The sequence below is a fragment of the Pristiophorus japonicus genome, chromosome 20 (genome assembly GCF_044704955.1).
Source record: "Pristiophorus japonicus isolate sPriJap1 chromosome 20, sPriJap1.hap1, whole genome shotgun sequence".
Classification (NCBI taxonomy): Eukaryota; Metazoa; Chordata; class Chondrichthyes; family Pristiophoridae; genus Pristiophorus; species Pristiophorus japonicus.
In genome coordinates this window covers 31826589-31853380 of record NC_091996.1, presented here as the reverse complement: position 1 = coordinate 31853380, position 26792 = coordinate 31826589, and the positions used below count along the sequence as shown (strand labels likewise).

The 26792-nt window shown below is 42.3% G+C and overlaps 1 protein-coding gene across 1 annotated transcript in view; it reads left to right on the top strand.

Annotated features, from left to right (window-relative positions):
• LOC139232467 (protein crumbs homolog 1-like) overlaps positions 1 to 26792 on the top strand; it is a 216264-nt gene that overhangs the window by 150987 nt on the left and 38485 nt on the right. The window contains exons 7-8 of the mRNA XM_070862702.1: positions 12346 to 13281; positions 25598 to 26157. Of these exons, the coding sequence (XP_070718803.1) occupies positions 12346 to 13281; positions 25598 to 26157 (1496 nt within the window). The remainder of the gene's footprint in view (positions 1 to 12345; positions 13282 to 25597; positions 26158 to 26792) is intronic.

Sequence of the window (26792 nt, the reverse complement as noted above, 5' to 3'; positions counted from 1 at the left end):
TATTCTCACTGTCTGAAAGTGAATTGAGAGAATTATAAAATCTGGAGAAATGACTCAATTCAGCACAATTTTCAGTTTCAGTATTGTCACTGCAGTAGAAGCATAGTACAAGGGCTGTGTACAGAATCCAGCAGGAATTCAGGGTAGTAGCTGTGTTCCTTAACTAAGAGGCAAAAATAAATTGTCATAGCTGACAAATAAATGTTGGAACAAGAGTGCATCACGCAGAGTTAGTCATCATTTAATGTTACAGCTTGGAGGTGTCTGCATACCAAACACTTCCTTCGGATAGGCTTAAGTTATTAAACAATTGAATACATTGTGACATTTTTAGTACCAGAATATATATGCTGAAATGAATTTGGCAAATATGTGCTACTCTGCAGGAAAGAAGTCTGTTCGATTAATGTTCGGGACCACGGACATCAAACCTCGGCAAAAATAATCATCATGCAGATCTGTGTACCAAGCTTCTCTCTAAAAGCAAGCACAGAAGGTCTCTTGTAACTGGCAGTCATTTGGTAAATTGTGTGGGACACCCATTTCTACATACTACAATGTTGATCTTTTACTTGACGGCTTGCCAATTGGCAAAACTCAGCATGATTATCAACACCAAGAATCTGGTTTAATGCTCACTTCAGTTATTAAAAATGTCTCCCCTTTTATAAGTTAGACTTTGCCATTCATCTTTTCGCTTCAGAGGGTATGTACGCAACTGGGCAGTAAGAGGTGCACGCGAGAAACCAGGTTGCTGTGGGCAAGTACCCATCTTATATCAGATGCTTCCCTCGTTTCCCACTTAACAATAGTGACTACACTTCAGAAAATACTTCATTGACTGTAAAGCGCTTTGGGACAACTGGTGGTCGTGCAAGGCGCTATATAAATGAAAGTATTTCTTTTTTTCGATGACCCATTTCCTGTCACCTCATAGCACAGTGCTTTAATGCACCAAGACCTGAGGTTGCTGAACTGAAATCCAATCGGGAATTCAGAAGAAACTTCTTTACCCAGAGAGTGGTGAGAATGTGGAACTTGCTACCACAGGGAGTGGTTGAGGCAAATAGTATCGATGCATTTAAGGGGAGGCTGGATAAGCATATGAGGGAGAAGGGAATAGAGGGTTATGCTGACAGTATTAGACGAGGAAAGACAGGAGGAGGCTCAAGTGGAACATAAACGCCGACAGGGACTGGTTGGGCCGAACGGCCTGTTTCTGTGCCGTATATCTGATGTAATCCTATGTGATATTTTATTTATTGTGTAATTGGAAACTGAAGCTTAAAACTGAAAAGCTATTACATGTTTCAAACTCTCTGATCATTGTTGATTTGAAACTAGTATTGCAAGGAAATAACTCTTTTTCGTGTGTAGTGCTGGGCCCAGATATATTTCTGCTGTGGGTGCATTTTAGATATTAGCAATGGTGTGATTGAAAACAGCTCACTTTGGTCGAGGTTTCATGGGTTATCACTCAAACTGAATGTGAACTCAAGCTACACTAGCAGTTCATTGCTCTCTGCTCATTACACGCAAAGCTAGTAATTCATACAACGGGTCTGATAATGTCAAGTGAAAATTTGGAAAATTCACTCTATAACGGGCAGATAAATCTTCCATTTGCAGCACTGTTATGACTCACCTTAATGAACACAAATTCACATCATGCTCCAGCACCCATAGTTTTCCAACGAACTGTATGTAAAGGACTAGAGAAACTTTCAGTCAGTGTAGCATATTATACATACAAAGGAAGAGGATTAATAGCATCAATATGGTGACTAATTTGTCCAATCTCTGTAGTTGTGTAAAACTTTATAATTCCCTATTGTGGACAATTACAAATACTTCAGAGAATCATAAAAGTTTACAGCACGGAAGGAGACCATTTCGGCCCATCGTGTCCGTGCCGGCCAAAAAGAGCTATCCAGCCTAATCCCACTTTCCAGCTCTTGGTCCGTAGCCCTGGAGGTTACGGCACTTCAAGTGCACATCCAAGTACTTTTTAAATGTGATGAGGGTTTCTACCATCCTTTCAGGCAGTGAGTTCCAGAACCCCACCATCCTCTGAGTGAAAACATTTCCTCTCAAATCCCCTCTAAACTGCCTACGAATTACTTTAAATCTGTGCCCCCTGATTGTTGACCTCGCTGCTAAGGGAAATAGGTCCTTTCTATCCACTCTATCTAGACCCTTAAAATTTTATACACCTCAATAAGGTCTCCCCTCAGCTTCTTGCAGCATGAACTATTTGCAGGTTTTATTGAGAAGCTGAGTTGCTCACTGCTGAGATTTCTAGTGCTACATTCCAGCAAAGGATGGCTGCTTACTGACCTTTGACCCAAGTCTGACTTGCCTTTTGGAAAGCCATGATGGTTTTTACAGTTAGTCGAAGCCAGGCAGAATTTAGTAATGAGAAAACACAAGACAAGGTAATCTTTTTTAGTTTTATAAAGCAATTTTTGAAAAGCATTTAGTGGAACTGAGTAAACAGCAGCAGGTGGTTTAGTCACACTGACCCCTCTCGTAAATTCAGTGGGCTGAATGAACGTGCGTGGGAGTGGAGCTGACAGCAAAATAAAGAGGCTAATCTTCTCTGCTGTGTAAATTAGTCCAGCCATGGCCAGACTGTTTAAACCTCTGGTTGCCGCTTATTACATCAAATTAACATCACAGAACAATCAGAAAAATTCCAGAAACATTTCAGTTGAGAAACACAGCAAATCAAAGAGTAGGACCTCAGATCTCTAGTGAGTCAGAATTTGATCAGACTTTAAAGCTTTGACTGAATGCCCCATGCTGACCAATTTCAGATGGAACAGATTGTGATTAAGTTAACCCCTGACCCATGTCAGTTGAGTCCATGGATTTAGGGAAGCTGATAATGACTATAAAATAAGGGCCTGAATCAGCATATTCAGCAAACAGTAATACATCATACCAAAATAAAAGTTCCCCCCCTCCCCAATTTATCTTGGAGTAATATTACATTTTGATGCTTTGTTTCCTTTCAAAATATTGAGCTTATCATGTATGGAAAATGAACACAGGCAACATGCTGAGTATAATAATATCCAGTGAAGGTTCAGGCGCAGATGAAGGAACAGTGACTTACATTTTAAGCAGTAATATCACAACTACATTTGCAATACACTACATGCAGGCATGGCATCATTTAGAATTTACTGTATGCAAGAACGGTATCATTTGGAATATCCGGTGTAAGAGCATGGTATCATCACAGCACGATGATAAATACTGGACAGTATTGTTCAAAAAAAAGCCCTAAGGAAGTGAGCAAGTAGCTTAACTGGTTTCAATACCTAAACTCCAAACTGGTTGCAACTCAACTAACAGGAGACCGTGGATAAATTCTGTATGTTAGCCAGGCCAAAAGATGGCATACCAAGTATAAACAAGCGGGGTTATTTTAACTACGCCCAATGATGTAAAATGGGCGATATCGCATGAGTCGGCAATTATGCACCATCACCCGTAGTTAAAATGACACCCATTGTATTCTACTGGAGAGGAGAGGAGAAAATCAGTTCTCATCCAACTCTCTTTCACGACCAGTAGCTGTTCCTGGCCAGTCATGGACACTAAGGATTTTCTTTGTGAATTTACAGATCACTTTGCATATTCGTAACTTTGGTATTAAGACCAGTTCCTCTGCATCATTATTATTACAAAGCATTACTGATATCATCATAGGCAGTCCCTCGGAATCGAGGAAGACTTGCTTCCACTCCGAAGTGAGTTCTTTGGTGGCTGAACAGTCCAATACGAGAGCCACAGATTTTGTCACAGTTGGGACAGATAGCCGTTGAGGGAAGGGGTGGGTGGGACAGGTTTGCCACATGCTCTTTCCGCTGCCTGCGCTTGATTTCTGCATGTTCTCAGCGTTGAGACTCGAGGAACTCAGCGCCCTCTCGGATGCACTTCCTCCACTTAGGGCAGTCCTGGGCCAGGGACTCCCAGGAGTCAGGGGGGATGTTGCACTTTATCAGGGAGGCTTTGAAGGTGTCCTTGTAGCGTTTCCGCTGCCCACCTTTGGCTCGTTTGCTGTGAAGGAGCTCAGAGTAGAGCACTTGCTTTGGGAGTCTCGTGTCTGGCATGCGGACTATGTGGCCTGCCCAGCAGAGCTGATCGAGTGTGGTCAGTGCTTCAATGCTGGTATCATAATGCCTCATGGAGTACATCGTGCTGGGAGGCTTTAGTTAAGCATAAATTATGGCATATTTGACACACAGAGTCAATGTATCATGAAAATATATTTTCCCAGGGTATTGGATTTCTCCAAAATTCTGTTTTACAGCCCTTGCATTTGTAGTAGTGTTTCACGCTGCTCTCCTATTGCTTGCAGAGAAAAGAAATGTTTTGAGTCATTTACATCCCTGAGTTTTGAAAATGAAGGTTTTGCTTATATAATTATGTACTGCGCATCCTTCAGCCTTGCTAGTCAAGATTTAATTTTCCATTTATTGAGGATATTCAAACAGAAATACCTAGCCTGCTGCAGTTCCTGTTAATCATTTAAGTTTAGTGTAAGAATATCCTGAATATGTTTTAAACATAGAAACATAGAAAATAGTAAGCCATTCGGCCCTTCTAGCCTGCACCACCATTCAATATGATCATGGCTGATCATGCAACTTCAGTACCCCTTTTCTGCTTTCGCTCCGTACCCCTTGCCTCCTTCAGCCATAAGGGCCACATTTAACTCCCTTTTGAATATATCTAACGAATTGGCCTCAACAACTTTCTGTGGTAGAGAATTCCACAGGTTCACAATTCTCTGAGTGAAGAAGTTTCTCCTTATCGCGGCCCTAAATGGCTTACCCCTTATCCTTAGACTGTGACCCCTGGTTCTGGACTTCCCCAACATTGGGAACATTCTTCCTGCATCTAACCTGCCCAATCCCGTCAGAATTTTATATGTTTCTATGAAGTTCCCTCTCATTCTTCTAAATTCCAGTGAATATAAGCCTAGTCTCCATAATCATATCCGTTAACAGCTATCTGTGCAGTTAATTCAACCACCTTATTATGAATGCTCCTCGCATTGAGACACAGAGCCTTCAGGCTTGTTTTTATAACACTCTTTGTCCTTTTAGAATTGTGTTGTACTGTGACCCTTTTTGATTTTTGCCTTTGATTTCTCTGCCCTCCTCTCTTCCTTATCTCCTTTCTACCTTTTGCTTCTGCCCCCATTTTACTTCCCTCTGTCTCCCTGCATAGATTCCCATCCCCCTGCCATATTAGTTTAAACCCTCCCCAACAGCACCAGCAAACACTCCCCTTAGGACATTGGTTCCCGTCCTGCCCAGGTGCAGACCATCTGGTTTGTACTGGTCCCACCTCCCCCAGAACCGGTTCCAAAGTCCCAGGAATTTGAATCCCTCCCTCCTGCACCATTCCTCAAGCCATGTATTCATCTTAACAATCCTGCTATTTCTACTCTGACTAGCACGTGGCACTGGTAGCAATCCTGAGATTACTACCTTTGAGGTCCTACTTCTTAATTTAACTCCTAGCTCCCTAAATTCAGCTTGTAGGACCTCATCCCGTTTTCTACCTATATCGTTGGTACCTATATGCACCACGACAACTGGCTGTTCACCCTCCCCCTCCAGGATGCCCGGCAGCCGCTCCGAGACATCTTTGACTCTTGCACTAGGGAGGCAACATACCATCCTGGAGTCTCGGTTGCGGCCACAGAAATGCCTATCTATTCCCCTTACAATAGAATCCCCTACCACTATAGCTCTCCCACTCTTTATCCTTCCCTCCGGTGCAGCAGAGTCACCCACGGTGCCATGGACTTGGCTGCTGCTGCTCTCCCCTGATGAGCCATCTCCCCCAACAGTATCCAAAGTGGTGTATCTGTTTTGGAGGGAGATGACCGCAGGGTTTTGCAGGAATAAAAATACAAGATGTTTCAGTATACACCTGCATAAGGCTCCCATGCTTTTACCTTCTAAACATTAAACTTCAACACTTCAGAGGGTTTTCAGTCGCTGTTCAGGAGAAGTATTCACCCCCTTTGTGACTTCAATAAATCTAGAATGTTGAACATCGCAAAGGGAGTGAGGACAAAGAACCTGACTGACAGCATAACATTTGTTTGAACAAATAATGAAACTGAAAGTTATGCATTTTGAGAAAAGTTGCAAAAATGCAAACACAACAAAAATGAAAATATTCAGTCCTTATTTCCGAGAAAGCATTCCATAGTTTGCAGAACTATTGTTTACATTGATGTCGCTTATGGTTTCCGTGAACTGATTTATTTCTGCTGCTTGTGCAGCCGTATGAATGTAGAAATTGCAAAGAAGCCGTTTGGCTCATTATGCACACTTTGAGGGAAACAGCTCTTGTGTTGTAGTTAGCCATGCAATGCCTTTGTTTTTACTGGTCCGGTTTTCAGGATCTGAAGCACAGTAGGGCTGGAATTGGTGAGGGGGAAGGGAGCCAGACATGACAGCTCAATTGAAAATTGCTTAGGGAGTGACTGTAGTGCTGCAGCGTTTCTAGCTGACAGTGTGCATATCAGGTAGCAACCAAGGCCCACGCACAGTGGATCCAGCCGCTTGATAAAACAAAGAGTTTTGTAAACAAATGGACAGGGGAAATTACAGAACAATCTTTGAAACGCATCATGAATATTTCTCTCCACTTCACAGATGCAGCTTAGAACAGTCCACTGCAACAGCTCCACAGTTCAAGCACTGAGTATATAAGGCCACTTTCTCTGTGATTCGTGTTAGTCTGCAAGTGGAGTCTATTAACCTCTTCACTAAACTATTAGAACAAACAAATTAAAAGTAAAACACACGAGTCCAGTTTCTAGTTAATTCTGTGATATATATCATGCATGTTGACTCATTTGCATTGCAGACTGAAAAGTGCAGCCCTAAACTGAGATAGCTGTAGCAAGTTTAAAGTTTGTTCGTGGATCTCTAAACTATTTCTTCAGTATAGCAAGACCCTGCAGTTCAGAGAAATGTTCAGTCAAGTTGATGGTGATTGGCCTTTGGAGCAATATATAAAGTGCTAGAAAGAGAGAGGAGACAAACATTCTTCATGTCAGTCCCGACAGAAGCCAGCTGGGAAAGGATAAAGAGGAGGCGGATTACTAGCGAGACCAACTTATATTAAAGTGCAGCCCTCTCTATACTGGTTGGTTTAATTACTAATCGCTTTTGCCTGACTGGCACCAGGATAGTGCACGCACACACACACACACACACATACACACACACCCTCAGTGTTTTGTTGTAGTCGGACACTTGCACAAATGCAGACAGGAAAACCACAATGAAATCTTTCCTTTCTCAGGTGTTCTTGTGTGGACTTTTTCTCATTACAGGTACTGGTGTCATCATTATTTGATCTTACATTTAAACCTGCCTTTTTGTGAAACCAGAGCTTAATTTTAAACTCTGTCGTTACAGTTTAATGGAGTGCAGTGTTCCAGGAAAGATATACGCTAAAGATATGCACTGTTGTTTTAGTTTGTTTTAACGTTTTAAATCCGATCCATCCAATGTACTTTTACGTGCAGTTTAGCTTTTTGCTGAAAGTTCGGTTTTGTTTCTTTCAAATTTGTGTTTAGAACAATATCGGGTCATTTTTCAGGATTTTCAGATGACCTCAATCGTATAGTCATTATCTTTGTATTTATTTTAATTGCAAATTCACCTACTAGAGAGCCAGTGAATTTTCTGTGGAGTGTTGATTGATTCCGTTTTAAAATTGAAGCTGATATGAAAGTTTCTAAAGGGATACTGCCTACCTAAACTCAATTAATATTCACTATAAAGTTATAATATTGGATCCATATTCCACTTTTTCAGCATTAGATGCACTAACACTATTTCTGTGGGTGAAGACTGGTAATATATTCCATGTGAACATTGAATTTGTTTTACAATTTAAAAATTTGGCTGATTTTCCAATCATACTGTGCACACAGATTATTTTTTGCGCTTTTTAAAAAAAAATATGTGAAATGGGCCCTGTGGGAAGGGGGCATCCAGTAGGGAGTGGGTACTCTGGTGGCTTTGAATGTTGGCTCTCTCTTCAAAAATACAACACGCTATTGCAGAGATCTTGTGAAAATATCCATGTTTTAAATACATACTTGTAATGTTTTTGACATGAATGCTTGTCTCAGGCCATTGAAAACCTCAACACAGGGAGGACAGATTTTTTTTTTTTAAATGAATTAGCATAAAATCTATATTGTTTGAAAATGCCAGTCACAAAGGAAGGAGGGAATCAGAAATGGGTTCTGCAAGAACCATTTGTTGGGGGAGGGAATGAAGGACAGGAAAGTTACACAAATAACCCCACCTAGTCACAAGTGCAATGAAATCTGGGCTTATTGTCCTTTCGCTTCTAGGACCTGCCAGCTCATGCTATCCCAATGTTCATTTCTCTCGTGCCCCAGATACTTCTGGGATACTGGCTGCCCTCTGCCCTCCACCCAAGTGGCCATTCATCATGTGCCAGGCTAGATAGTACAAGCAGCCAGTCTGTTAATGACATGGAGAGGATGGACATCAGAGCCAATGTTATTTATGTCCTCACCTGAAATTCACACTCACATACTTTGCAGCAGGCGGCAGTGGATAGCAAACAGCAACTCTGCGTGACTTTTTGCCTCTTTAGTCCAGGAAAATTAAGCTCGTTGTCACCCAATTGAGGAGCACCCTCACAAAAGTGCCACCTGAGATCAGCAAACCGAATAAAGGGCAAGGGACTGAACCTGGTACCTGACGAGTAATAGTCGGGCACAAAAAGGCTAATGGAATTTTAGCCCGTTCTAACTAGAGGGCTGGAATATAATGGGCAATAAATACTGGCCTTGCCAGCGATGCCCACATTCTATGAACATAGAACCATAGAAATTTACAGTGCAGGAGGCCAGTTTGACCCATCGTGTCCGCGCCGGCTGACAAAGAGCCGCTCGGCCCTTGGTCAGCAGCCCTAAAGGTTACATATAAACCCATGAACAATGACGGAAAGGCAAAGAGCACCCAGCCCAACCAATCCGCCTCACACAACTGCGACACCCCTTACACTGAAAACATCTGCACTCCACCCCAACCGGAGCCACAAATAAAAAATAAAGGGAAGTTTTGCTACAGCTATACAAAGTCCTGGTTGGACCACATCTGGAGCACCATGTACAGTTCTGGGCACCACACCTTAGAAAGGATATACAGGCCTTGGAACGAGTGCAATGCAGGGTCACCAGAATGTTACCAGGGCTCCAAGGGTCAGATTATGAGGAGGCATTACATAAACTAGGCTGGTATTCCCTGCAATATAGAAGGTTAAGAGATGATTTGATTGACATTTTTAGGATTTTGAATGGAATTGATAGGGAATATAGAAACTATTTTTGCTGGTGGGGGAGTCTAGGTCAAGGGGACGTAACCTTATAATCAGAGCAAAGGATGGTAGAAGTGTGAAACTCTCTCAAAAATCAGTGGTTGCTAGCTCAATTTAATAATTTTAAATTTGAGATCAATAGATTTTTGCTAGATGTGGGTACAAAAGGATATGGAGCCACAGCAGGTAGGTGGTGTTATATATGTAAACCTGGAAATACCTTGCTTAACCACCATCCCACAATCCCTTGGGAGCACCTGTACTTAAGGAGGCCTCATAGGCTGGAGAGGCACACTGGAGACCTGCAATAAAAGACTAAGGTCACGCTTTACTTTGAGCTCACAATATCTGGTCAGACTCTTTATTCAATATATAATAATAGGTGGAGTGGTGGAACAGGCTCGAGGGGTTGAATGGCCTACTCCTGTCCCTATGTTCTAGCTAGGACAGTTCAGTAACAGTGTGTACTTACTCACTGAGCCATAAAGGAAGTTGAAGACCTTGGTTTAAACACAGCTCAGATGAATGTGGTGAAGGATTACTTTTACTTTTTTTTTGACGATATGTCAATCACAGGCAATCATCCATATCCCAGCACAAAACTGGTCTAATAAAAATATGTTGATGTAGACTCTTTGACAGTATGAATGAAAGAGATGCATGGTGTGTTTATATTGATGGGCAGTAATGTTTGAATAAAAGGAATCATCTGAATGATGTCTACAAACAATACTGTTCCCCTCTAAAGGGTCACCTGATGTCTGTAATACAATACAGGTTCTAGTGGGTTCCATTTTATAGTACAATTTATTTTGAAAACTTATTTTTTTGTAAATTGCAAATGTGTAATGCTTTGACTGTAAAAGAAAAAGGTTCATATGACTCAATACTGCATTAAATTGTCAGTCAATGGGGCCTGAACTCACAACTTTCTGGCTCAGATGCCACAGTGCCAACAACTGAGCCAAGCTGCCATTAAATCTAGCTGGCGACAGGTACCTTTATGCACATTATGCAGTTTACAAGAATCAGAGGACTTGGCTAATCACAGAAAGAAGCCGTAAATTAATCACTGACCTATATTTGCTCTCGGTTGAGCAACGCCTCAATTTTAAAATTCTCATCCCTGTTTTCAACTCCCTCCGTGGCCTCAGCCCTCCCTATCTCTGTAACCTCCTCCAGCCCCACAGCTCTCTGAGATATCTGCGCTTTACAGATTGGTGAATGAAACCAACACTAAGGGGAAGGGTAAAGAGTAGGGAGAGCTGAGTTGAGTGGATTTAAGGGCAGGAGCTAAAGAGCAGTTGAAAAGTAAAGTCTTTAATAGGATTTTGAAATCAGACAGGGAAGAGATAAGGAGGGATTTTGAAAGGCAGTTACACAGGGCAAGGGCTGAAGGTGCTACGAAACCAAGGAGAGACTTTGGAGGAGGATACAATAGTCAACAATGTCAAAAGCAGCAGCCAACTACGTGGAGCAAGAATGGACTACAGTCACTGTCACAGATAATATTGTTGTTGACTTGGACAAGACCAGTATCTGTGCTGGTTGTAACCCAGATTATAGGGTTTGAAACAGGAAGTGTTAGGAGGCAGAGGGTGTAATTGCTGAGATTGGCTGCTGGCATGAAACAAAAACCGAATGTGACCAGGTGGCATTAAAACTGAGCTGACTGGACAAATCATCACAAAAGACAATGATCCAATGAAGAAAAACAATGATGTAAAACATGGAGCTAGACTCAAAAATAACCATCAATAGAGAAACACAACTCACAAAAAGCACCCTGCAATTTAAAATAAGTTATTGAAAGTTAAAATGTGTTAATTCATATAGAAATATGAAAGTGAGGGCAGGGCTGGTATTTTGCAGTTAAATAGTCTTGTGCTTAGATGCAGATATATTGGCCTGATGGACAGATTTTTGTTGTTACAAGACTATTGCACAAGTGACTGTCACCCATCAGGGGCTTTCCACATTAGAAACACAGTTGAAAAAAATAGCTTGAGATCATAGAGTAACAAGTCAATTGAAAACAACATGAAGGTTTTCTTTTGATAGTCAGTTGATTGAATGACATAAACAACATCAGAGGATTGTGAGAGGAATCATATAATGTCTCCAGGTAATGACTTTGTACTGAAACTCTCACTATGATCTGATTGCTGAGATTATTTTTGTTTATTATAAATGCGGACTTAAAAACCCACCCATAATTGTCTGAAAAACTGACCTTTGGAGCTAGTTTTTAGCCGTAGAAAGTTCAAATTTTTTTGACTTGGCTCCCACCTACAATATGGACAATGGGATTCTGGAGGTGAAGGAAAAATAGGCAAGTAACACATTTCAAACATATGCCGTAAAAAATTAAAAATAGGTGTGGTAAGAGAAAGGAACAGAAACTAGAGTAGAAAAAGGGCAAACAGAAGAATTTTTTTGAACCATATGGTTATGACAGCAATGAGAAACATCTCGTCATTTGAGTAGCTTGAATATCAGTGTTTGTTTCAGTTAGTTTATAAGCAGCAAACATAACAACATAGCTGGCCCAGGAAGCCACAAACTACCAGCATCAAGGACTAAAAGCTCTGTGTACATACATTATTTATTTCCAAAATCTGCTTTATAATTTAATATATTTTGGTTTTAGGTTTGGAATTTCTTTAAACAAAAGAGTTCAATACATATTTGTGCAAATCACATTGGAACAGCTCTGTTTGACTAGGTAGCTGTTACTATTCTATTCTTGATCAATGAAAGTGACAATCAACTGGCTCAATGCACTTCAAAGTGTAACTGTGATGATGAATCCCACAGCACGAAGGCAGGCACATTTTACAAAACAATAATTTATACTCAGAACATAAAAAACAGGAAAGAAGAGATATTGTTTTAAAACTACAAGTGAACTGATTTAACGTTATATTTTCTCTCTCACAGGGGTGATATGTCAAACTGATATCAATGAATGCGAGAGCAGTCCTTGTGAAAATGGTGGCACCTGTGAAGATGTTACTGCAGACTACATGTGCCATTGCCTCCCAATGGATGAAGATGGTGTCACTTGGGGAGGAAAGAACTGTTCAACTCAACTGGCTGGCTGTCTTGAGCATAGCTGTCACAATGGAGCAACGTGCATCCCAAACTTGTTGGATAACATTCACGGTTACATCTGCAAATGTCCTCCTGGTTTTTATGATACTACTTGTTCAACTTCAACAACTTTCTCCTTAATCAGTGGCTATGTGATTGTACAAATGCCAGATTTTAATCAGAGCAGAAGAGCTGCAGACAATAAACCAGTTAGCATCAGTTTTCGCTTTAGGACAACTATACCAAATGTGCTATTAATCAATCGAGGAGATCAACTCAATGACTTCATACATATCCAACTTATTAGGGGCCAGCTAGTGTCCATAGCTGTGATAAATGGTCAGAAAATGAACATTTCATTCATTCATCAAGTTAATGATGGTGAGTGGCATCAGGTAATGGTTCTTATGGGGAAAGAATTCTTGGTAAACTTATCACATCCAAGTTGTCCAAATGGCACTTGCTCCGACTCAAAGCACATTAATACGGCTACTCTTCCTTCACCGGTTTCATTTAGGACAACACACGTTGGTGGCTACCCAGGGATGTACCTTTCAATTCAGTATCATTTTATTGGTTGTTTTCAGGATTTGGAAATTGATAACAGACTTATATTACCACAAACAATTTCAGAAAATATGTCAGCGAGTTTTAAATTTGGCTGCGAGAAGACAAACTGGTGCCAGCAGAACCCATGTAACAGTAATGGGAAGTGTGTGGATCTGTGGACGAACTATAAGTGCGATTGTTTCCGGCCATATGCAGGTCCCGCGTGCATTCACGGTAAGCATATTGGAACATTTATTTTATTTTGTTGTGTTTTTGTTTGAGGAGAGATATTGGGAAACTATTGACATCAGAGTTGCATTGATGACCAGGTGAAGCCAACTCAACTGTCATGAATCATAGAAATCATTGAATGGTGGTGCAGGCTCGAAGGGCCGAATGGCCTACTCCTGCATCTATTTTCTATGTTTCTAAGATTATGACACAGAAGGAGACCATTTGGCTCATCATGACCATGTCGGTCGTAAAAGAGTTAGCTAGCCTAATCCCACCTTCCAGCACTAGGTCTGTAGCCCTGTAGGTTACGGCACTTTAAGTGCATATCCAAGTATTTTTTGAATGTGATGAGAGTTTCTGCCTCTACTACCCTTTCAGGCAGTGAGTTCCAGACCCCCACCACCCTCTGGGTGAAGAAATATTTCCTCATCTCCCCTCTAATCCTTCCACCAACTACTTTTAATCCATGCCCCCTGATTATTGACTCCTTTTAAGGGAAATAGGTCCTTCCTATCCACTCCATCTAGGCCCTCATAATTTTATACACCTTAATTAAATTAAATTTTCCCTCAGCCTCCTCTGTTTCAAGGAAAACAACCCTAGCCTATCCAATCTTTCCTCATAGCTAAAGTTTTCCAGTCCTGGCAACATCCTCCAAAATCTCCCCTGTACACTTTTTAGTGCAATCACATCCTTCCTGTAATGTGGTGACCAGAGCTGCACGCAGTACTCAAGCTGTGGCCTAACCAGTGTTGTATGCAGTTCTGACATAACTCCCTTGCAATTGTATTCTATGCCTCGACTAATAAAGGAAAGCATCCCGTATGCCTTTTCAACTATCTTATCAACCTGTCCTGCTATCTTGAAGGATCTATGAACAGAGTCTCCAAAGTCCCTCTGTTAGACCACACCTTTAAGTATCCTCCCATTTAATGTGTATTCCCTTGTCTTGTTGCCCCTCCCGAAATGCCTTACCTCACACTTTTATGGATTGAATTCCATTTGCCACTTTTCTGCCCAACTGACAAGTTCATCGATATCTTCCTGCAGTCTAGAGCTTTCCTCCTCACTGTCAAGCACACGGCCAATGTTTGTATCATCTGCAAATTTCTTTATCATGCCCCCTACATTTAAGTCTAAATCATTAATATATACCACAAAAATTAAGGGGCTGAGTATTGAGCCCTGTAGAATCTTACTGGAAACAGCCTTCCAGTCACAAAAACTTCCCTCAACCATTATCCTTTGCATCCTGCCACTGAGCCAATTTTGGATCCAATTTGCCACTCTCCCTTGGATCCCATGGGATTTTACTTTTTTAATCAGCCTACCATGTGGTACCTTGTCAAAAGCCTTGCTAAAATCCATGTAAACTACATCAAAAGCACTGTCCTCATCGACCCTCCTTGATATCTCTTCAAAGAACTCAATCAAGTTAGTCAGACATGACCTTCCCTTAACAAATCCATGCTGACTGTCCTGGATTACTCTGTGTCTTTCTAAATGAAGGGTTATACTGTCCCTCAGAATTGATTCCAGTAATTTGCCCACCACCGAGGTTAAACTAACTGGCCTGTAATCGCTGAGTTTATCCCTTCCTCCCTTTTTAAACAATGGTACAACGTTAGTGATGTTAGTACAACGTAGTCATGGTTGTAATGAGTTGGGTAACTTCTTGTCCTAACCCCAACATGCTCCACTGTGAAAAACACAAAGAAAATGCTCAGATAATTAATATTTATATACTAAGCACATCACTCTGAAATACAGGCTTTATTTTCACTGCTGGAATCGACAAACATTTCACGAGTGTTAAGGATGAGGAGAAAGGCAGGTCAGGCTCATGAGTACAAATAAAAAGCCATTTTGCACAAGAATATATTCATGACTTTATTGATAAATACGAAGGTTAACAATTTTTCTTCACAATTTTTTAAGTTGAACTGCCACAGAGCACCAGTGTAGCAACATGATTTTGAATTTCACTTTCTAAGGACTACACAAATGATTAAATGACTACTCATTAGCCTAGCATAGAGGAGGAGCTTCTTTAACAAAAATAAAATGATCACTTCACTCTAAACAATTTAGTCCACGAGAATAAAATCATACTAGAGGGCAGCTTCTATACCTCATGCCTAGTCTTGTATATCACACCATGCCTCTTAGCAAATGCTAGGAATTTACATATGGATTTGAAAATGATGGTATCAGATATATTTCTAAGCACTAAAGTGAAACATTTTGAAATAAAACATTAAAAAGGTATACTTTCCATTTCCCCACTGCCCTGTTTTGTGTAATGGAATGAAAATCCCAATAAAATTGTTGACCACCCGTGGGGTCTGCCCATTGCGAGTTATGGGTGGGCCTCAATTTATATGTACCATCACTCGTGCCCAAAGCCAATGAGGCCTAATTAATATATTAAAATCAGGGATCCCCATCATCATCATAGGTGGTCCCTCCAACAAGGATGACTTGCTTCTACAAGAGTTCACAGATGTTTCAATGAAGGACCCGATGTTCCAGTCCTGAACTCCAGTTGAGGGGGTGGAAGATGCCTGTGCGTGGAATTTTTAACGTGTGGTGACCGTTGAACACCAGCCATCACACGGGCTTGACAGAGCTAGGCCTTTATCCAGTGGCGACTGGAGATCTGCTCTGCTGCACGGACCTAGTGCGCACACATATCGCAGTGTGGGCTGGCCCGTGCTACCCCTGGGCCCTCGGTTCTTCTGGGCCCCGTACCCTCATTCACCGCACCTCTGCCACAAACTCTCACCGCACCTCCGCCATGAACACTCGCCACTCCTCTGCCACAAACATTCGCCGCACCTCCGCCACGAACTCTCGCTGCACCTCCGCCACGAACTCTCGCTACTCCTCCGCCACGAACTCTCGCCGCACCTCCGCCACGAACTCTCGTCGCACCTCCGCCACGATCACCCACCAAATCTCAGCCACGATCCCTCATCACTCCTCCACTCCGATCAATCATTGCAAGTCCGCCACGACCTTCCCATTCCTCTGCTGTACCAGGGCCCCGCCGATGCTTCTGCCCACATTGTCAGGACACAAATGCCACCTTCGTGCCAATCAGCACTGTCCCTACTTTTTCCTCAACCCGCCCACAAACCATGAGCAGTACAAGTACATGTTGGAAGAGGGCTACTTAAAGAGATTATGCAGTCGCGATAAACTGGAAGCAGCACTGGCAATGACTTTCTGCTTCATTATTTTTGAAACTCTTCAGTTTTAGAGGCTCCATTAAGTTCAATTCCTTGCTCCTTGTTGTGCTCTATACATTTTTCCCGACCACTTTCATTTGCTGCTCCATTGATGCCCTACCCATTATGGTGTTGCTGCAAGCCCACTTCATAAGAACATAAGAAATAGGAGCAGGAGTAGGCCATTTGACCCCTCGAGCCTGCCCCAGCATTGAATAAGATCATGGCTGATCTGATCTTGGCCTCAACTCCACTTCCCTGCCCACTCCCCATAACCCTTGACTCCCTTATCATTCAAAATTAGGTCTATCTACACCTCAATTATATTCAATGCTCCAGCCTCTACAGCTCTTTGGGGCAGAGAATTCCAAATTCACGATCCTCTGGGAAAATAAATTCCTCCTCATCTTCATTTTAAATGGGCGCCCCTTATTCTGAAACTATGCCCCCAAGGGGAAACATCCTCTCTGCATCTAACTATCAAGCCCTGTCACAATCTTATATGTCTCTGCCCTGTCATATTTCCCACACTCTCAAACAGTGAGCTCCCTACAAGGATCATCATTATCATAGGCAGTCCCTCGAAACGCATCCACGCCGAAAAGGGATGAGTTCACAGGTGTTTCAGTCATATTCCGGATCCTGAACTACATGTTGAAGGGTGGAAGATGTCTGTGTGTGGATTTTTTTAACGTGTGGTGACCGTTTCACACCAGCCACCACACGGACTTGACAGAGCTAGGTCTTGGTTCAGTGGCAAGGATTACCCAAGACGACTGGAGACCAGCTCTGCTGCATGGACCCAGTGTGCGCACATATCGTAGTGTGGGCTGGCCCGTGCTGTCCCTGGGCCCTCGCCTCTGCTGGGCCCCGATCATATCCCTCTACAAGCTCTTGCCGCTCCTTCGTCCCGACCTCACCACTCCTGCCCACACTGCAATCAGCCATCGCCCTCCCTACAAGCAGCATGATTAGCACTGGCAGCTCACCACCTGTATTTAAATGAGGTCTGATCATTAAAGTAGATCGGGCTTCCCATTGACATTATCGGGCAGGCAGAGCGGATACCCCACCCATCCGATATACGTCAGAAACGGAAATCAACTCCAGGATGCTGTGCATCTGCTGCTATGTCCTTCTCCAGTATACTCATTGCACCCCTAATCTCTAAGTTTCTGGAGAGGAACAGTAACAGCATCATAATTTTAAAAAAAGAGAAGATAAGTTGTTTAGGGAGAACTATTCCCCAAATAAACATTTTTCAGTAGGAACAAATAATTCTGAAATTGCGTAGCATATTCATTGGCATCTGAAAAACTGGATGAAGACTCTCAAACCAGTTCTGAGGGTCCTGCAGGACGAGAATTTGGCTAGTTGTAAATTGGTTCTACTAGTGCACAACTCATAGCTGCTAATAAGTTAGTATAAATTGGAAGTTTCACCCAAAAATACCATTACGATAACTGGAGTGGGAAATTCTGCACTGGTGCAGTAGATAATGCTATTTTAAGGTTGTGGTTTGGGCACATTATTGAGGAAAGTGCCTCTATTTACATGGTAGTGCTTAATGCAGACTTCCATTCCAACCAATTCACCCAAACTTTTTTTTATAAATGCTAAAAGAACAGGGTAAAGAGTGTAGGATTATTCTACTCCAAAGTGTGATACTGAAAACATTATTATACTTCCACTTTAGATTTTCCATCAGGATTTAGCTTGTAGACATTAAGGCTGTTTTTCAGACTGGAGTGGTGTGACTGGCCAGTACAGGTCTGGTCCTGGTACCTCTGATCCTTTAACTGGTGGCTAATCTTTTAGAGAGAAAAAAACACTAGCGCAATTAATATAAAAAGCAGTTTAAAAGGCAATTTTACATTACAGTCCCCACCACTTATCATCCCTCGGAATCGAGGAAGACTTGCTTCCACTCCTAAAGTGAGTTCTTTGGTGGCTGAACAGTCCGATACGAGAGCCACAGACCCTGTTACAGGTGGGACAGACATTCGTCGAGGGAAGGGGTCGGTGGGACTGGTTTGCCGCGCGTTCCTTCCGTTGGATGCGCCTGGCCTCTTCATGTTCTTTGCGTTGAGATTCGTAGAGCTCAACCCCCTCCCGGATGCATTTTCTCCACCGAGGGCAGTCTTCGGCCAGGGACACCCAGGTGTCAGTGGTGATGTCGCACTTTATCAGGGAGGCTTTGAGGGTGTCCACCTTTGGCTCATTTGCCGTGAAGGAGCTCCATGTAGAGCATTTGCTTAGGGAGTCTCGTGTCTGACATGTGAGCTAAGTGGCCTGCCCAGCGAAGCTGATCGAGTGTGGTCAGTACTTCAGTGCTGGGGATGTTGACCTGGACGAGGACACTGATGTTGGTGCGCCTGTCCTCCCAGGGGATTTGCAGGATCTTGCAGAGACATCATTGGTGATATATCTCCAGCGATTTGATGTGTCTTCTGTACATCGTCCATGCCTCCGCCACTTATACCGCCCATGCTTATGGCAGGCAACCGTCTATACTGGGCAATTAATGATAACCATTTACCATCACCATAGAAATCAATGACAACATATTAACCACGTCGGCTATATCGGGCAATTTGGTAAGATCTTCATAACTTTGCTCATGATGGTGGGCATTTGAAATCATCTAAAGCATCCTGACATTTCAGTGGCAAAACAAATGACACAAAACTAAAGAAACTGTATTCGGACAAACCACAATAAGAGAGGTTAAAGCCGTCAGGCTGCAACATGAACGGCAGCAGTGGTTTCTGTCTACAAACTGCCTGGGTGAGTGAGTAATGGATGGTGGAAGAGGAAGGGGGCCAGATACACAGGTGGGTATGGCTATAATAAGTCTTCACTTGAACTATTGTCTGCAGAAAAAACACACATGTTGCTCACACCTTCCCTCTAAAATATGCGCTGGGCAATTTTTAGCTCCTAAACTGCCGTCTTTTGTAATTGTCTTTCAAACATTAACACGGAAGTTTCAAGCTGTATTTAATAAAGCAATTAATCAAATATATTAAACTCAAAATTAATTGTTCAAACTGTATTTTAGCAGTTTATTTGATTCGGCCTCCAGCATCTGACACATGATGCTGCCTTTAACACATTTGGATTTACTTCCGCTTTGTAACTTTTAACGATGCTCTCTGAATCTTCTGGAGGGTGTCTGGGGCCAATGCTTAATTTCTACAACCCATGATCTTTGTACCATCCAACGATTATAGCAGGCGAATCGCATTAATATCAACGCACCCACTATAAGTGGAGCGGACTGTATTAGAAGCATTATGCCGACCCGATACCAACTACTGTACACATCCATCTTCCCTCCACCTAGTTACAATACCTTCCTGGCGCCACTCTCTGCAGATTTGGAGGAGAGTAATTGGGAATCCAAAGACCTTTTTTACTGCACATAAATGCAGAGTGAGGGCATCAGTACAGGACTCCACTTCAACTCGGACATTCTTAATTGGGCAGCTTTGATGCTTTTGGCATCATGAAGATATCCAGGCTGGCTATGGATGCTTTGTGGGTCAGCTGCAGAGCCATTCTATCCAACAGCAGCTTACAAGACCTATGATTAAAATGGTTTACATTTTTGATAGAAAAAAAATCCAACAGAATGTTGATTAGCACTTATGACATGCCCTGAAATTCCGATGTCCCGGGTCCGTACGAAGTTTCTACGGACCCGGGAAGGCATCGGAAAAGCCGGGTTTCGGCGTGCAATGTGCATGCGCTGAAAACCGGCTTTTCCGATCTGTCAAGTTTCAGGCTTGACAGATCTCGCGCATATCGGGAGCGAGGACACTCGCAGGGTAAGATTTCCGATACTTACGGATATCTTGCCCAGCAAATGTCCTTTAAAATCTTGCGCTTGAAAAAGCAGGCGTATAGCCTACTGTTACAGGCTTAAGAGTTTAAAAACATAGAAAAAACATGATTAAAATAAAAATTTTAAAAACACATTTATGTTAAAACCCTGCCCACTCAGATAATTTTGTTAAACCCTAACCCTAACTTTTTTTAAAAATCGGGAATTTTTTTAAATTTAAAAAACATGTGTAACAGTTTTAATTTTTATTAGTTTATTGTGTGAGGTGATTTTTAAATGTTTTGTAGTGTTTGTGCGTTTTGGGGTTTTTCTCAATCATAGTAACTTACGAATCTCCTGTTACTATGAATGAAAAAATACTTACCTGTGATTGGGTGTCCAGGCACACGTGACTCCTGCGGATGTGCCGACGTGCACGTGTTGCGCGGCCTGTGGATCGGGAGTCCCAACGTGCGCAGAAGCTCCAGGTAAGTGCGCAGTTTATTTCTATTTGTTCAGGATTTACCCGTGGGAAGCTCTCCTCGGAATTTCAGGGCCAATAACATGGGTTTTTGTATTTAAAGCTTCTTCCTCTTTTCCAGCCTTAATAAATTGAAAACAATTATTTGAGTTCAACGAATTAACTGTGAGATTCCCAAAGCACTTCTGGGAATGGTTGTTTGCATTATAAACTTCACGTATTGAGATTAACTTATCTCTCGTCATTCAAATAACCAGGATCAACTGTAAACCAACATGATGGGTACATTGTGTTTAAGATGGAATATAACACACTAGTTATACAGCAAAGGCATATGACTCTGACAAGTAGCTGGTACCAGCCCCGATCGGACAGACGGCTGGCGTGCATGAACAGCTCTTCAGCTTACGGCCTTTCTCCCTCTCTTCTAGGGCCAAGTGTTAGACACTCTCGGGAACTCTTCACTCCACCATCTACACTGAGGGCTTTTCAGATCTTTTTTTTAATGCTCTTAAGGGTGGACCTGGGGTAGAATATTGGCAAAACCATTTAACCTATAAGGTTTCCCCTTAATCATCATCATCATAGGCACTTCCTCGGAATCGAAGAAGACTTGCTTCCACTCCTGAAGTGAGTTCTTAGGTGGCTGTACAGTCCAATACAAGAGCCACAGACGTTGTCACAGGTGGGACAGATAGTCGTTGAGGGAAGGGGTAGGTGGGACTGGTTTGCCGCACGCTGCCTGCACTTGATTTCTGCATGCTCTCGGCGTTGAGACTCGAGGTGCTCAGTGCCCTCCCGGATGCGCTTTCTCCACTTAGGGCGGTCTTTGGCCAGGGACTCCCAGGTGTCAGTGGGGATGTTGCACTTTTTCAGGGAGGCTTTGAGGGTGTCCTTGTAACGTTTCCGCTGCCCACCTTTGGCTCGTTTGCCGTGAAGGAGCTCCGAGTGGAGCACTTGCTTTGGGAGTCTCGTGTCTGGCGTGCAAACTATGTGGCCTGCCCAACGGAGCTGATCAAGTGTGGTCAGTGCTTCAATACTGGGGATGTTAGTCTGGACGAGGTCGCTGATGTTGGTGTGCCTGTCCTCCCAGGGGATTTGTCGGATCTTGCGGAGACATCGTTGGTGATAATTCTCCAGCGACTTGAAGACCAGGCCCTCCTTTTAAAACAAGGTGGCCAATGGTATGTCGAGTTCTTTATTCATGGAAAGAGGCCAACCCTCCTGTTATCTCCCCCCTGTCAGGGATCCTCACACTATGCTGAGAACTGTTCTTCTCTTATTTCATCCGGCACTGTCCTTCCAAAGCTCGAGTCTCTTATCTCATCCTGTCTTGTCCTCTTCAGCAATAAGATATACCAAGTTCGGCCTTCAGACCCCTTCAGTCAGAGGCCTCATTGTTGGAACTGCTTGTTATCAGTTACTTATGTTCATGCAGCTGGCCGTGCAAACTAACTATTTCATTTCATTATCAGACTATTGTACCATGAAATGAATCATTAAATTCCCAAAGATATCCTCTATTCTATGTCCTTATACTAATTAACTACTACATATCTTCGTAAGCAGTACTGTTAAATGAACTCCAATTCCCGATGGAAATTGCCAAGTTATGGCTGTTTCTGATCACCTTAATCATCAGGATCGACTGTAAACCAATATGGTGGGTATATTGTGTTTAATCAGAGTTTAAGATGGAATATAACACACTAGTCATACAGCAAAAACATATGACCATGACAAGTAGCTGGCACCGATCCGATCGGACAGACAGCTGGTACATGTGAGTTCTCTGGTTTGTGGCCTATCTTTCTCTGCCTAGAACTTCCTTCAGTGAACATGGGATCACTCTCAAGAGTGTTCAACCAGCCCAACTTCTGGTTCTTCCACCATCTGCGTGGATGAGCCCTCAGGGTATTACTTTTATTCTCTTTTTAGGGGTGGGCCTGGAATGGGATATTGACAACACCTTTTAGCCTATAGAGGTTCCCTTAAAAACTCAGTGCCCAATGGGACGTCAAGTTCTTTGTCTAAACTTGCCGATGAAGACACTCACTGTAGGAGGGGTCTTCACAACCATTACACATCTTTTCTTATTTATACATTTTGGAGGCCAATCCATCCATCTGGACCCTCTTATCTCGTCCGGCCATGTCCTCCCCAAAGCTATGGCCTCCTATTGCATCCTACCTTGTCCACCCTGGTCCAGTCAGTGCATGTCTCAGGTACAACCATGGCCCATTAAATCAGAGGCCCCAGGCTGGAGCTATCCTCTTAATCTAACAGACTATTCTATCCTGAGCTGGTACCCGAACTCTCATAAATTGCTTCTATTCTATGTCTTTTATACTGATTAACTTTTAATTATTTTCGCAAGCAGTTCTGTTAAATAAACTCCAATTTCTACCTTAGCATTATAATATGGTTATTAACAATAATGTAAAAAACATAGGTTGGCCTTCATTGGCCAAATTAAAGACCAAGTCAAAATCCTAAACTTACAGATGACAGACAAGGCCATATCATGCTGTGGCCCCCCCCATGTGAAATGTTATGCATCCTACATAAGAACATAAGAATTAGGAACAGGAGTAGGCCATCTAGCCCCTCGAGCCTGCTCCGCCACTCAACAAGGTCATGGCTGATCTGGCCGTAGACTCAGCTCCACTTACCCGCTCGCTCCCCATAACCCTTAATTCCTCTAATCTAACTCATTAAAAACACTGTCTTAATTCAAATCCAAGTCTTCCGAGGAAAACAAAACTTAAGCAGTCCCGGATAAAACATAACTTGTACATTAACCCTTTACTTGTCTTGAGCAGAAATGTACAATCATTTAAACACAGTATTATTCGTGTTACAGTTTTGTTCGTTTAATATTTTGGACACCCCTGATTTCTAACGTTCTTAACTTAGCATTATAATATGGTTATTAGCAATAATGGAAGCAACATAGGTTGGGCCTCAGTTGGTCAAATTAAAGCTACATTAAACAAAGTCAAAATCCTAACTCAGAAACAGCAGGCAGCTAGCCTGGGAGGCAAGGTCATATGTGACTGCCATGGTGCAGAATGTTATCACATCGGCAGGGAACGGAAAACATGGACCAATTTTAAGCATCTATCCATCTAATCTAATACTAGTCTGAAGACACTTCGAGGGTGAAATTGGGGAGCGTCCGTTTGGGGTGCTAACTTTAAAAACAAATTAGCGCCAGGTGATCATGATTTCAAACTTTAAAAAAATTTGCCGTTTGCGCTTCAAGAAGTATGTGGAGCGTTGATTCCTTCCAGGAGCACAATCGGCAGCAGGCGGGGCGGTGAGTGGTGCCATGTTGAAAAGCTTCTTCCCTCCCTTAAAGGGAAGGGTCATTGCTGCAGGCTCCTCGAAGGAAAAAAAAAAACTTACTTTCTCCACGATGGCAGCCGCGACCCGCCAATCAGCCCGGCACTCAAGCAGAGTGCCGAGCTAATCAATCGCAGCCAGGAACCCATGAAAAAACCTGCAAATAGAGAAGGTACGTTTATTTTTTACTTACCTCAGCCACCTCGCCTTTAAGCATCGCCTCTGAAGCGGCCGGCCGCCCGATGCTTGCCTCCTGTAGCTGCTGGTGTTTTCGTCATACGATGCTGCAGGGGATGGAATGCATGATGATGGCGCCTCCATCTCCAGCCAAAGGAGATCGGAGCACAACGCCATACTACCGCCGCAAAACTTCCGCCGAATTTAGCGGGAGTCGCTGATCTCATTTGCGCCCCATTAGCGCACCCAGAGGCGCTAACGGGAGATGCAAAGGAGCCCAATTTTTCCCCCTTTATCTCAAGCTCTAATACCAATTTCCAGGAAAACAAAACTTAAGCAATTCCAATAGGACGCAACATATACATTAACCCCATTACTTGTCTCGAGCTCGAATGCAATCATCTAAATACAGTATTATTCACATCACAATTTCATTCGTGTAACCATATATAGTTTAGGTACCCCTAATTTCTAATACATGATAGTTTTTGCACGGACTTCAACTATCCAATGAGGATACATAGCTGTTAATAGTATTTTATTATTTACTTTCAGTGATCACATCATCCTGATTATAGCAAAAAAACACATCAGGTTAAATGTAATCAGCAAAGCAACAGCAAATCAAGTAATTTTTTTTATTCAAAGAAAACCTCTCTGTTTTGCCATTTTTATCTAAACAACAAATTGACAGATAAGACTCTGTAAAGACCAGCAATTGAACTACAATGAGTAAAAATCAGTAGTACTTGCCAATCACTGAAATTGTTATCCAGTAGAAATTGAGAAAAGCGAGAAAGAGATATATATTGTGATTAGGCAAGCAGATTGTATTTTACAAGTGGCCTGGAACACAAGGCAAGAGAACGTGGTGAATAAAAGTCAGAAATTTATTAAGGAAGTACCATGCACATAGCTGCAGCTTGGGTCTGGAGGAATGTGAGACAAGCACAAGTTCCCAGCTGAATTTAAGGTTTATTTAGAGAGAAATTACAATTTGGTTTAACTTTGAGTATTAAAAAGTGCCGGCACAGACACGATGGGTCAAATGGCCTCCTTCTGTGCCGTAAATGTCTGTAATTCTATGATTAAACTGATCTCATCAACATTCAGAAGAAAATTGCAATTGAATGCCGAATGATGCATTTGTTTAATCACCCATGAACTAATTCATGAAATTAACCTATTTCCCACCGTTGGGTGTGCTCGATATATTTTTAAATATTCAACAAATCCATTTTCTTCTCCCTCCTGCAGAATACACCTCTGCAACATTCGGCAATGAGAATTCAAGCAGCTCTGCCTCTTTTATTATCACGGATGATCCTGGCACAGAATTTGTTATTTCTTTTTTCATTCGCACACTAAAGACAGATGGCTTCATATTACAATTAAGCAAGGGCGCCTCTCCTTATCTCACAATATATCTGAACAACAGCAACATTTGTATCAAGACAAAGTCTACGATGGTGGAGGCATCTATGAACCTTGCCAATGGCATTAAACGACTGATAGAAATTCACTTTGATGGAGCCAGGGTAACTGTTCGTGAATTAGATGTTATTTTGCTAGATTTTCTATTGTCTGCTGTGAAGATTCAACTGTTCGACATGGTCTACATTGGCCAAGATCCCAATGAGGATTCTGCACCATGGGGAGGACCTTTCAAGGGCTGCCTGCAGGATATGAGACTCAACAATAACCAACTGGAGTTTTACCCACTGGAAATCTGGAATCACACCTCGTCACTGGGTGTTTACAACAATAAAACACTTGTAAATGTGATCAAGGATTGCATCAGTGATAATTCTTGTGTGGTAAGGAAAGAACTTGACTATATACTTTTTGACCAATGCTTTTAGGCTTATAATTTAAAATCAGAGAAGCTGTGCTAGTGCTCTACAATTTAGTTTTCTGTTTGAATAGGTAAAAGTAGCATGTTAGTCATATCTCTCACAATCATCACAAAGTGTTTCATATACAATGATTTTTTTTTGAAGTACAATCATAGTTAAGTAGGGATAGACAGCAACCTATTTGGCATGACAAGATACCACAATGATGAATTTGTAATGAAATGAATAACTATTTAACCTTCTGATGGTATTGGTTGGGAGGAATATAGAAATATAGAAATATAGAAAATATGTGCAGGAGCAGGCCATTCAGCTCTTCAAGCCTGCACCACCATTCAATATGATCATGCTGATCATGCAACTTCAGTACCCCACTCCTGCCTTCTCTCCATACCCCCTGATCCCTTTAGCCAGAAGGGCCACATCTAACTCCCTTTTGAATACATCTAACGAACTGGCCTCAACAACTTTCTGTGGTAGAGAATTCCACAGGTTCACAACTCTCTGGGTGAAAAAGTTTCTCCTCATCTCGGTCCTATATGGCTTACCCCTTATCTTTAGATTGTGACCCCTGGTTCTGGACTTGCATAACATTC